Below are 12,181 nucleotides of genomic sequence, written 5' to 3' on the forward strand. Positions count from 1 at the left end.
CTGAACCGGCCTGGGAGTCAGAAGGTCATGGGTTCTAATCCCAGCTCTGCCACTTGTCTGCTGTGTGACCTTGGGCGAGCCACTTTGCTTCTCTGCGCCTCACTTCCCTCATCTGTCAAAAGAGGATGGAGACTGTGAGCCCCACATGGGACGAGGACCGCGGCCGACCCCACCGACTTGTATCCACCCCGGTGCTTAGCACGGTGCCTGGCACATCGTAAGCGCTCAGCAAATACCATTATTATTGATTTTATTTATTGCCATTGTTCTTGTCTGTCCGTCTCCCCCGATTAGACTGTAAGCCCGCCAAAGGGCAGGGACTGTCTCTATCTGTTACCGATTTGTACAGTCCAAGCGCTTAGTACAGTGCTCTGCACATAGTAAGCGCTCAATAAATAGTATTGAATGAATGAATGAATTAATATTATTAGGGTGATTTTTCCAACCCTTGGAACCAGAACCTGACCCTACTCACACCTCTGTCACCAGATTAGAGAAGCAGCGTGGCCTAATGGAAAGAGCCCGGGTTTAGAAGTCAGAGGTCATGGGTTCTAATCCTGGCTTTGCCCCTGATCAGCTGTGTGACTCTGGGCAAGTCACTTGACTTCTCTGGGCCTCGGTGACTTCATCTGTAAAATGGGGATTGAGACTGTGAGCCCCACCTGGGGCAACCTGATTACCTTGTATCTACCCCAGCGCTTAGAACAGTACTCGGCACATAGTAAGCGCTTGACAAATGCCATTATTATCATTATTATTATTCCAACCATTGTCAATACATATCTGTGATTTATTGGTATTGATGTCTGTCTCCCGCCTCTAGACTGCAAGCTCGTGGTGAGCAGGGAATGTCACTGTTTACTGTTAGAAGCAGCGTGGCTCAGTGGAAAGAACCCGGGCTTAGGATTCAGAGGTCATGGGTTCTAATCCCCGCTCCGCCGCTTGTCAGCTGTGTGACTTTGGCCAAGCCACTTCACTTCTCTGTGCCTCAGTTCCCTCATCTGTAAAATGGGGATGAAGACTGTGAGCCCCATGTGGGACAACCTGATCATCTTGTATCCTCCCCAGAGCTTAGAACAGTACTTCACACATAGTATGCGCTTAACACATGCTGTCATCATCATCATTATTATTATTAGAGAAGCAGCGTGGCTCAGTGGAAAGACCCCGGGGTTGGGAGTCAGAGGTCATGGGTTCGAATCCCAGCTCTGCCACTTGTCAGCTGTGTGACTGTGGGCAAGTCACTTCATTTCTCTGGGCCTCAGTTACCTCACCTGGAAAAAGGGGGAAAAAGACTGTGAGCTTCACGTGGGACAACCCGATGACCCCGTATCTCCCCCAGCGCTTAGAACAGTGCTCGGCACAGAGTAAGCGCTTAACCCATACCAACATCATGATTATTACTGAAATGGGGATGAAGACTGTGAGCCTCATGTGGGACAACCCGATGACCCTGGATCTCCCCCAGCGCTTACAACAGTGCTCTGCACAGAGTAAGCGCTTAACCCATACCAACATCATTATTAACACTATCAATCTATGATATTATAATTAATATAATATTATTAAACACATTATATTTATTACCTATCATTATTTCTTATATATTATCATTAATATAATTATTATTAAAATGGGGATTAGCGGTGGGCCTCACCTGATGACCCCGTGTCTCCCCCAGCGCTTAACCCAGACCCGCATTCCTCTCATTACCGGGTTCCGCCCATAGGAGGCGCTCCACAAACAGCGGCGATGGCCCGAAGGCGGTGGCGCCGACGCATGCGCCGAGGCCGCCGCACGAGGCGGAACCCGGGCGGGCGGCGCGGCCTGCCAAACTACAACTCCCTTCGGCCACTGCGGCCCCCGGAAGCGCCTTCCCGCCGGGGCCGGCCTCTAGGGCCGATGGGAGTCGTAGTCCTCCGCCACCCACCCCCTCACGGGGCCCCCGAGGGAGGCCCCGGCCCTGCCGTTCCCCTCTTCTGCTGGGGGCGTAGGCGATGTGGAGCCGAACGGCGGCTCCGACGCCGGGGCGGAGAGGGCCGCGAGGGAAGGAGGGGGCGGGCGGGGCGGGGGCCCGGCATGCTCGGCGGCGAGCCGCGGGGCAGGCCGGGAGTTGTAGTCCCCGCGCTGCGTGGAGCGTCGGCGGGCGGGAGGGAGGGCGGAGCCGCCGGCGGCCGGGGCGGGCGGGCAGAGCGGGAGCCATCGCCGCCCGGTGCCGTTCGCTGGCGCGGGGCCGCCGTCGCCATGGAGCCCGACTCGGTGATCGAGGACAAGACCATCGAGCTGATGGTGAGCGCGCGCACCCCCCACCCCCCCCCCCCATCCCATCCGATGCGATGCGAAGGGAGCCCCGGACGGCGCCCCGCCGGGACCCGCGGACGCCGACGGCCCGAGGGGCGGACGGAGGGGCGGGCGGACGGACGCGCGGACGGGCGCGGCGCTCCCTCCCCGGCCTCCCGGCCGAGGCCTCCAGCCGGTCGGGGCGCCCCCCGGAGGGACCCGGATGACCGCCCCCCTCGGGGACCCGGATGACACGCTATTCCCCCCCCCCCCCCAGTTCTCGCGATATTTGCCCTTGGGCCGGGCCGGAGCCGAGGGGGGTTGGCGTGAGGGCTGGATTTATGGCCCCCACTTCCGGTCTGACCCCTGGGCCTCCCGCCCCCCGCCCTGCACAAAGGCCCTTCCACACACCCGGCCCTCCTCCTCTTTCCCGTCCTCTTCCTCCTCCCGTGGGAGGGAAGGAGCCATGCCTGGGCCCCATCCTGGAGGGGGAAGGGAGGGCCCTGACGACCTAAGCGCTTAGTCTAGTGCTGTGCACATAGGAAGCGCTCAATAAATGCTACAGAATGGATGGCTGGCCCCATCCATCTCCTTCTCTTTCTCCTCTTCCTCCCCTGGGAGGGAAGGAGCCATGGCTGGGCCCTCAACCTGGAGGTGGAAGGGAGGGGCCCTGACCATCCAAGCGCCTAGTCCAGTGCTGTGCACATAGGAAGCGCCCAATAAATGCTACTGAATGAATGCCTGTCCCCACCCATCTCCTCCTCTTTCTCCTCCTCTTCCTCCTCCCGTGGGAGGGAAGGAGCCATGCCTGGGCCCCATCCCGGAGGGGGAAGGGAGGGCCCTGACGACCCAAGCGCTTAGTCCAGTGCTGTGCACGTAGGAAGCGCTCAATAAATACTACTCAATGAATGATTATCCCCCCCCACCCCCTCCTTTTCTTCCTCCGTCTCCTCCTCCTCCCGTTGGAGGGAAAGAGCCATGCCTGGTGGGGCCTCATCCTGGAGGGGAAGGGGGGGCTATGACGATCCGAGCGCTTAGTCCAGTGCTGTGCACATAGTAAGCGCCCAATAAATACTACTGAGTGAATGACTATCCCCACCCACCCCCTCCTCTTCCTCCTCCATCTCCTCCTTCCCCCGTGGGAGGAAAGGAGCCATGCCTGGGGCCTCAACCTGGAGGGGAAGGGGGGGCCATGACGATCCAAGCGCTTAGTCCAGTGCTGTGCACATAGTAAGCGCTCAATAAATACGACTCAATGAATGATTATCCCCCCCACCCCACCTTTTCCTCCTCCGTCTCCTCCTCCCGTGGGAGGGAAGGAGCCATGCCTGGGCCCTCAACCTGGAGGGGGAAAGGAGGACCATGACGACCCAAGCGCTTAGTCCAGTGCTGTGCACATAGTAAGCGGTCGATAAGTAGGATTGAATGAATGGCTATTCCCCACCCACCTCCTCCTCTTTCTCCTCCGTCTCCTCCTCCTCCCGTGGGAGGCAAGGAGCCATGCCTGGGCCCTCAACCTGGAGGGGAAGGAGAGGGTCATGACGACCCAAGCGCTTAGTCCAGTGCTGTGCACATAGTAAGCGCTGGATAAACACATTGAGTGAATGACTAGGAGAAACGGGTGGTGATCTTCCCCTCGAAGAGCCCGTCCCCATTGATGGGGTTTATTTTATAAACGTGTCCCCCCCCATCCTCACCCCTCCATCCCGCTCCGGCCTCCCCTATGGAGGATGGTTTTAAGGAGGGGAGGGGCCAAGTATTGGTCGAGAAAAGGTGAAGAAGAGAGGCCTCCAACAAAACACTGCTTCGCTTTCCTTTCCGTTGAGACGGTGAGCCAGTTGTGGGGCAGGGATGGACTCTTATTTGTTGCCCAACTGTACACTCCAAGCGCTTAGCGCAGTGCTCCGCACATGGTGAACGCTCAATAAATACGATCGAATGAATGAAAGAAATGGAAGTAAAGTGAAAAAAAATTTTTTTTTTCTTTCCAAGGGAGAGGCCTCGTTTTTTGGGGGGCGGTCCCAGAGCCAGGGACCCGTGTTAAGGAAGAGGCGCCTGGCTGGGTAGCTGGAGTGGCCCAAACCCAGTTTTTTTTCCCCCTCTTCTTTTGGAAAACGTTTGGCAGTCGTTCCCCTTTAGGGGAGGGTCCTCAGCAGATCGTTGGACACAGTCCCCTGCTTTCCCCCAGAAACCTCCTCTGTGCCCGTCCTGACAAAGTAACATTAACAGGTTGCATCCCGAGACAGCGGTCAGAGAGAAGCCCTCCAGCCTTTGGAACCAGATTGGTCTCTGCCCAATTCATGCGATAGTATTTATCGAGCGCTTACTGTGTGCAGAGCGCTGTACTAAGCGCTTGGAGTGTACAGTTCATTCCCCAATAAGGAAGGTAGCGATTGAGTCCGTGATCCCACCCTCCAAAGTGGGCGACGTCAGAGCCTTATACACGTTTTCATGCTCTAAATAGTGAAGGGTGACGCGTCGCGCGCCCGTAGACGAAGACAACTTGGTGGCAGAGTGGCGTGGGCGGTAAAAATGGAAGGGCAAGAGTGTAATTGTGAAGGTAGCCCAGTAGCCCTCGTCGGTCTTAAAATAGGTCGATTTTTGTCTCGAAAATGAGAGCGGCGCAGTTCTGCGATAAAAAATTCAGAGATCCAGCCGTTGCTTTGATGGTAGAGCATTTGTCGGATAGCTTCCTATTTAGTGGTTTGTTTTTTTCTTGTTTTTGAGAGTCTTTTAAAGCATTTGACAGTTGATGATTGATGATGGTATTTCTTAAGCGCTTACTATGTGCTAAGTACTGTGCTAAGCGCTGGGGGAGATCCAAGGTACTTAGGTTGTCCCAGCTGGGACTCAAGGTCTTAATCCCCGTTTTCCAGAGGAGGTAACTGAGGTCCAGAGAAGGGAAGTGGCTTGCCCAAAGTCACACAGCCGATAAGTGGCGGAGCCGGCATCAGAACCCACGACCTCCGACTCCCAAGCCCGGGCTCTTTCCACTGAGCCACGCTGCTTCTCTGCAGCTCAAACCCCAAGTAACGCTGGTAGAGATGGCATTTTTCAAAGTCAATGAAGATTAGTAATTACAACTGCAACCAGGCGTGGTAGAAATCTGGTTTTCCAGACATCTATCTTTCTGGACAGTGATTCAAACCGAAGCTTAGTTTGGAAAAAATTCTGGATAACTGAACAGAATTAGAGAAGCAACCCAAATGGTCATTTATCTGAATTTCAATAATCTGATGGCGTCTTACTACCAATGTATTTGGAGAATCCACTTCCAAGTGTCTGGAGGCTTTAGACCGAACTATTGAACCAAGTCTCCATCTTGGAATTTTGAAACTCCCAATTAAAGATCAGCTTAGTGTGCATTTCAGATTGGTCATGTTTACTAGTAAAGTCTGTCAGCATTCAAGGGCCAATTTTTCAAAGAACAAAATTCCTCTATTTCTAATACGGTTTTTCCAATAGACTGTAAAATACCTTTTCCCCCTATCACTTTGAATGCACTTTAATAGGCCAGGGCCACTTTAAAACAACAACCCCTCAAAGTTCCAAAGTTAAAAACAAAAGGTTTTGTTTGAGTCTGCGTGCCCACTGAACTACCGTAGAAAGTTGATCTTGGCTTATTTACTTGACCAATTATTCACAATGGAAGAAAGGGTGAAGAATGGAAAAAAGAAAATCTCCTTTCACCAGTCTGTTTCGATTGTGAATAATTATTTGGAGTCCAGGGACCGTCCAGTATTCACCTGCGTATTTTTTTTTTCCTAGCACTTAACACAGTGCTTTACATCCAGTAAGTACGTAAATCATATTACTGTGCATCTTTCTAAGGCTTTAGGTTATCTCAGCTACCTTCGTCCCAGTGAGCTTTCTAGCTTTCTAGGATATTAGAAGTACAGTCTGTATACGTAGCTGAATGGTAAGAGTCCAGGAGCAATTTTACTAAATAGGCCGGGAATACAAACAAGCTTTGAGTAGATGCTTCATTTAAATACATCTGATGGTCCCAACAAATGAAAAGTCTTAATGAAAAAATGAAAACCTCTTCCACAATGCAGTGTTCGCACCTGGGAGTGGAAAACTGATCCCTGAGTCCAGGGATGAACAGTTGTATTTTTGCACTTATTTGTATCCTTACTTTGGCTCATCATTAGCCTTTCTTCAGATTGACAGGTCATTTGCATTAATTTAGATTTCATTGATGGGAGTGAAGAGGGCTGCTGTGAAACCATTCTATTTTAATATGAAACCAAAAGTATGAAGCATTGAAGGTTCTAAAAGGAGCAACCACAATGCAAATTTTGGTTAGGATGCTTTGTGCTTCTAATGTGGAAAAAAAAATATATGAAAAAGAACTTTAGAAGCGAATCCCCTGTCCGTGTTCCTTTCTCCTTCCTTTGGCCTCTGCGTCCTCACCTTTTTTTTTTTTTAATCTCTCTGCCGCAAACCTTAAAGCCTTAAATGCTCGGGAAATACTTCAAGCCAAGAATTAAGCCTTCTTCAGGAATAAAACTTTGATCAGTTTAAATCGTTCAGTATCCTGGTGCTTCTCACAGATGCTAAGAGGCACTCTTAAGCAGTGGAGCTAAATGAAATGCAAATCACTCCTCAGATCCACAGACGAATACTCTTCCCCCTCCCCTTTAAAGCCTTATCGAAGGCACATCTCCTCCAAGAGGGCTTCCCAGACCAAGCCCCACTTTTCCTCATCTCCCATTCCCTTTTGCGTCGCCCTGACTCGCTCCCTTTGCTCTCCCCCCCCTTCCCAGCCCCACAGCACTTATGTGTATATCTGTCCTTTTATTTATCTGGATTGATGTCTGTCTCCCCCGACACCCGCTAGACTGTGAGCTCTTTGTGGGCAGGGATTGTCACAGTTTATTGTATTGAACTTTCCCAAGCGCTTAGTACAGCGCTCTGCACACAGTAAGCGCTTAATAAATACGATTGAATGAATGACTAAACACCCAGTTGTGGTAACGTCCACCGTGTTACGGTGTCTCCCACTGTGTGGTTGCGCAGGGGCCGGGGAGGGCACAACGGAGGGCTCGTCGGCTCTCCCGGGATGGTGTCTCCGCCCATCAACAGAGGTCCGGCGACCTGGGGACCGGCGGGATCCTGCTCACCTCACACCTCCCGGTGGGTCAGAGCTCCTCCGCAGCCTGCCAGTTGGTGGAATGAGCCAATCGGTGGGTCAATCAGGGGTTTTCCTGAGCGCTAACTATGTGCCAAGCACAGCACTGAGCGCTTGGGAGAGTACAGTGCAGCAGAGTCGGCAGAGTCTGTTCCCCGCCCGTAGCGATCTTACGGTTTAGAGCCCTCAGATTGGTCCTGTTCTGAAGACCGTGAGCTTGTTGTTGGTTGGGATGGTCTCTCTTGCCAGATTGTACGTTCCGAGCGCTTAGTACAGAGCTCTGCACGCAGAAGCTCCCCAGAAATACGATTGAATGAATGAATGGAGGATGGCGGGAGGGACCGTGGGAAGACCTGCAGGCCCCAGCGGCCGGGAAGGCTGGCTTCGGGGCTCCCCTTCACCCCCTAAAGCTCCCCGCTCCTGAAAGGGGCACCGAGGGGCAGGAAGGTAACTGTGTGACACCTCCTCGAGGGATCTTCTGCTCCTCCTCCTCCTCAGCGTTTGGACATCAATCATTCAGTCTTACAGACTGAGCGCTTACCATGTGCAGAGCACTGTACTGAGCGCCTGGGAGAGGACAATACACCAGTTGGTAGACACTTTGGCTCACTGGAAAGAGCCCGGGCTTAGGAGTCAGAGGTCATGGGTTCTAATCCCGGCTCCACCACTTGTCAGCTGTGTGACTTTGGGCAAGTCACTTAACCTCTCTGGGCCTCAGTGACCTCATCTGTAAAATGGGGATGAAGACTGTCCATGTGGGACAACCTGATCACCTTGTATCCCCCCAGGGCTTAGAACAGTGCTTTGCACATAGTAAGCGCTTAAAAAATGCCATTATTATTATTATTCCCTGCCCACAACGAGCTTATGGTCTAGAAGGACGTAGGGACAAGCGTGCAGTCCTGCTCAGGCCCTCACATTTCACCATGCCATGTTGGGCTTGAATTTCTCAGCTCCCCGAGTGACTTAAGCGGCCATGCAAATAAATTCCCATTTAGTGCTATCAAAAGTTTCAAACACTCCACACGAATCTACACTTTATACAGTGCTCCGTACACAGTAAGTGCTCAGTAAGTGCCGCGGAGTGTTTAGCTCACAGCTTTTGTTGGGCCCAATTAAAAAGTGGTTATTTTATGTCGAGGTAGCCATCTTTGATCGTTATTTGAAGAAAACTCTTCCTAAGGGTGTATGAAAAACAAGTGTTTTCTTAAGGTATGTACTTTCTTTTGGTTTCAGGTTTTGACTTGCAGTTTTAGCGAAGCGTTACTAGTAGGTTCCACTTAGATAAGTAAGCATCCACTCAGAGAGTGGCAGTGTTCTTGGAACAGGGCAAAAATTGGGGAGAAAGTTCTGGCCTAGGAGTCTGGGTATGGGATATGAGGACTGACTTCGCTCGTGACAAGTTTACCCTGGACAGACTGTTTCCCCCTTCTCTTTGTCTCTATTTCCTCATCTGTTAAAATGGGTGTACCTTGAAAATCAGAGTACAACCGAGCATCCATTTTAAACACTTTGAAAAGTGATATTCTATTAATTTTTTTTTTTACCGATGAGATCCAGCAGAATAGGATTGTTCCTCATTATATAATAATATATATTGCATGTATGTTATTGTATCTAACTGGAGGCAAACAAGGGCTCTGAAATAATAGACGGGTGGGCCAAACAGCCCAACCACCCTGCGTAATCCAGCCTGGGGACTGAATTGGACCTGGTCGGAGGAGCTAGCTCCTTTTCACGCCGGGGCTTCTATCTCGGGCCAGTCGAGCTGGGAGCAGCCTCCCAGCACACGGGGACCTCGAGACCAGTGGTATTTTGGGGGCTCGCAACCCCACGTGGCTGGCTGTCAGGCAGGAGCCAACGTGGGTGGAAGTGGCCACCCGTCCCCTGCTCTTCGCCACTGGCCATCTCACTGTCCCGGGCAGGATGCGGTAAGTGGTCAGCAGGGCCGGCGAATTCTCCTCCACCCCTTCCCCGACGGCCTCGATCAGATGGGCATGGGACTGTTGTTGAGTAGAGTTTTAGGGAGTGTCTGTCAGAATGTTAGGAGCCCTTCTAATATGTTGTCACATCGTCCTCATCATTGGTATTCCTAGTGTGGTCCAGAATTTTGTTGCACTGTGCCACTTGAGGAAGGTGGAGGAAACTGTTTTCTATGTGTTTTTTGTGTTTGTTGTCATTCCCTGCTGTATTTTTAAAGAGTAAGGTTGTGAGAGGTCATTAATGCTTTTAATTAATGTGACAAGATACCGTTAGATAAGAATTTTGTGTTCTGATAGGTTTCCCTGACCACTGGAATCATTGATTAAATCAACAAGCGATGATGATGATGTAGATAATGGGTGAACCTTGTTTCCACGGAGTGCCACCGGGCAGTGGTGGCACTCACGCAGAGACATTTTACGGGCAGGACCCACCATGGGCTGGGGCTGAAACCAAGGCAGAAAGTAGAGAGAGCTATTTTAGCCACAACTTTCCACCTAGCCCTATCTTCTGACCCTTGTTTCATCAAGATAAGGGGTGGAAGGGGTGGTTCCCCTACCTGTTCCCATACCGCCCCATTGATTTGAGAGAGATTTTCCTGACAGGAGAGGAGTGGCTTGATTAGAAGTTTAATTTCTCCCTCCCTTCCCCATCCCTGGGCCTCGTTTCTCTGAGCAACCCATTCCACCCTGCCTCATCCGTGTCCCGACGCAAACCATTTTCTGCTTCACCTCATCACTTTCCCCTCAGATCTGTCGTGAAGCCAGGAGAGTAAGTTTCTCTCTCTATTTTTAAGACTTCAGTTGCAGGCTAATATTCTTATAGCCTGTTTCGTTTTGGGTTGTGTCTTGTGTGTAACGTGTGGTGGGGTATACGTGTTGGTGTGGAGATCTGCACCTTCCTTTTTAAGGATGGCTGTGGGGAAGTGAGCTGCTGTTTGGGAGGTGGGGTGAAGGAACTTGGGAGAGTTACCTTGGAGTCAGAAGTGGAAATATTTCCAACAAGGCGCTGGCCACAGTCACACTAACGAGTTGCAAAGACTACATTAGAACACAGCGAAGGGATGTAGGGTTAATGAGTTAACTTAAAACTAACCACTTTTCTAGGAATTGCTCTTTTTGACAGTATCCATATCGCGTCTATCAAATTTAAAAACTAAAGAGTAAATCCTTAAAGAGACCAACACTAATCAAAACCAAACAAAAATGACCATAAACATTTTTATGTGATGTATATGTGATTTGTTTATTGTGGTACTTTAGACTGTCAACTCCAAGGGTAAAAACCTATCAGTATTAAAGAAGATTAGTTGTTTATGTGATCTTAATTTTTTTTTTTTTTGGTTTGGTTGGCAGCTTTTTTTGTGCCTCACAGGTGTATCACGGCAACTGATCGTAATTGTTTTTTTTCCTCTTTGTGCCTTTGTTGTTAACATTGGAAATGGTGAACCCTTGTGAAATTCTTAGATGGTTTGAGAAATAGGGATTAAGATGTCCTTGAAATTAGTACATTGTTTCCATGAATCATTCCTGAGGATCAAGGCCATCAAGGCCTTGGTGAAAAAAGGGAGTTAAAACCCTGATAATCAGCCCGGAGAAGTGATCTACATTGTTTGTATATTGACACTGTAGAAGGTGTCTGAGGCAGACAGGGTCAGTATATATATCTATAGCTGTTGTTGGCAGCTGCCATTTGGGGTCACATTTTTCCTGAAGCTTTCCATCAAAAATAGTTTACTGATTGCTGCAGGAGAGGCTGATCGGTTCCTTAGTAACGTATAACTTTGTTGTGATTAATAACCTCAGTTTCGCTCTATCTTTGCTCAACTCTGATTGACCCTACCCTATTAGTGGTTGCGCCATTTTAGCTCATTTAGCAGCTGTCTGGGTGCCCTGTTGTCTGTCATTCTCTGCCCATTCCCGGGCTGGTGCGGTTGTGCAACGAGCATCGTTTCCACGATCATAGCTCGACTGTGTTTGGGGAGCTTACTGGAGACTGGAAGGGGTGGTGGTGTGTACCTAGGGCAACCTATAAAATGGATTGACAAGGACAGCCCCAGAATGCCAGGTTTTCGGGGCAGTGCTGCTCAGAGCGTGGCGAACGTTCTGGGTTTTCTCCGCAAACAAGTACTTCTGGGAAATGTTAGTCCAGGCCCGAACCTGGGCACGTTCAGTCCTCTGGCACCCGTCCTCATCCGGTCACGTTGGGTCGTTCAACTAATGGAGCGGTGTCCCGTCGCGACGGTTGAGCCTTCCGGGACCACCGGTGCCAAATTTATGGTCATCCCGTGCCTGACCAGTCTGGCTGGGATAGCTTTTCCCTCATCCCTCATTTGTAATGTATTTGCATGCCCGTCTCCCCCTGTGGGCTAGGAGTTTTTTGTGGGCAGGGATCACATCTACCGCGTCCCCGGTTTCGACAGGTCGTGAATCTCCGTTTGCAGAGAAGCAGCCTGGCCTAATGGAAAGACCACAGACCTGGGAGTCGGGGGATCTGGGTTCTAATCCTGGCCCCACCTGCTCTGTGACCTTAGGCAAGTCACTTAACGTCTCTGGGCCTCAGTTCGCTCATCTGCAAAATGGGGATTCAATTTTCCCTCCCCATTAGACTGTGAGCTTCGTGTGGGCCCCGATTACCTTCTATCAGTCCAGTACTTATTCTTACCATTATTTTTTAAAAATTATCATCATTAATATTACCAACTCTTTTGCATCGAATTCTCCTAAGAGCTTAGCACGGTACTCTGCACAGAGTCAGGGCTCATTGAATGTCATAAGTTGATTT

At 50.6% G+C, this 12,181-nt stretch overlaps 1 protein-coding gene across 7 annotated transcripts in view; it reads left to right on the forward strand.

The window, feature by feature from the left end:
* Positions 1 to 2,166: 2,166 nt before the first annotated feature.
* Positions 2,167 to 12,181, forward strand: part of FBXW11 (F-box and WD repeat domain containing 11) — a 122,329-nt gene continuing 112,314 nt past the window's right edge. For 4 of the 7 annotated variants that reach the window (XM_029050357.1, XM_029050358.1, XM_029050360.1 and 1 more), the window contains exon 1: positions 2,167 to 2,289. In XM_029050357.1, coding sequence (XP_028906190.1) covers positions 2,245 to 2,289 — 45 coding nt within the window. In that variant the 5' untranslated portion in view covers positions 2,167 to 2,244. The remainder of the gene's footprint in view (positions 2,290 to 12,181) is intronic. The other 3 variants (XM_029050359.2, XM_029050361.2, XM_029050362.2) reach the window with 2 other exon arrangements.

This window comes from Ornithorhynchus anatinus, chromosome X1 (assembly GCF_004115215.2).
Source record: "Ornithorhynchus anatinus isolate Pmale09 chromosome X1, mOrnAna1.pri.v4, whole genome shotgun sequence".
Taxonomy (NCBI): domain Eukaryota; kingdom Metazoa; phylum Chordata; class Mammalia; order Monotremata; family Ornithorhynchidae; genus Ornithorhynchus; species Ornithorhynchus anatinus.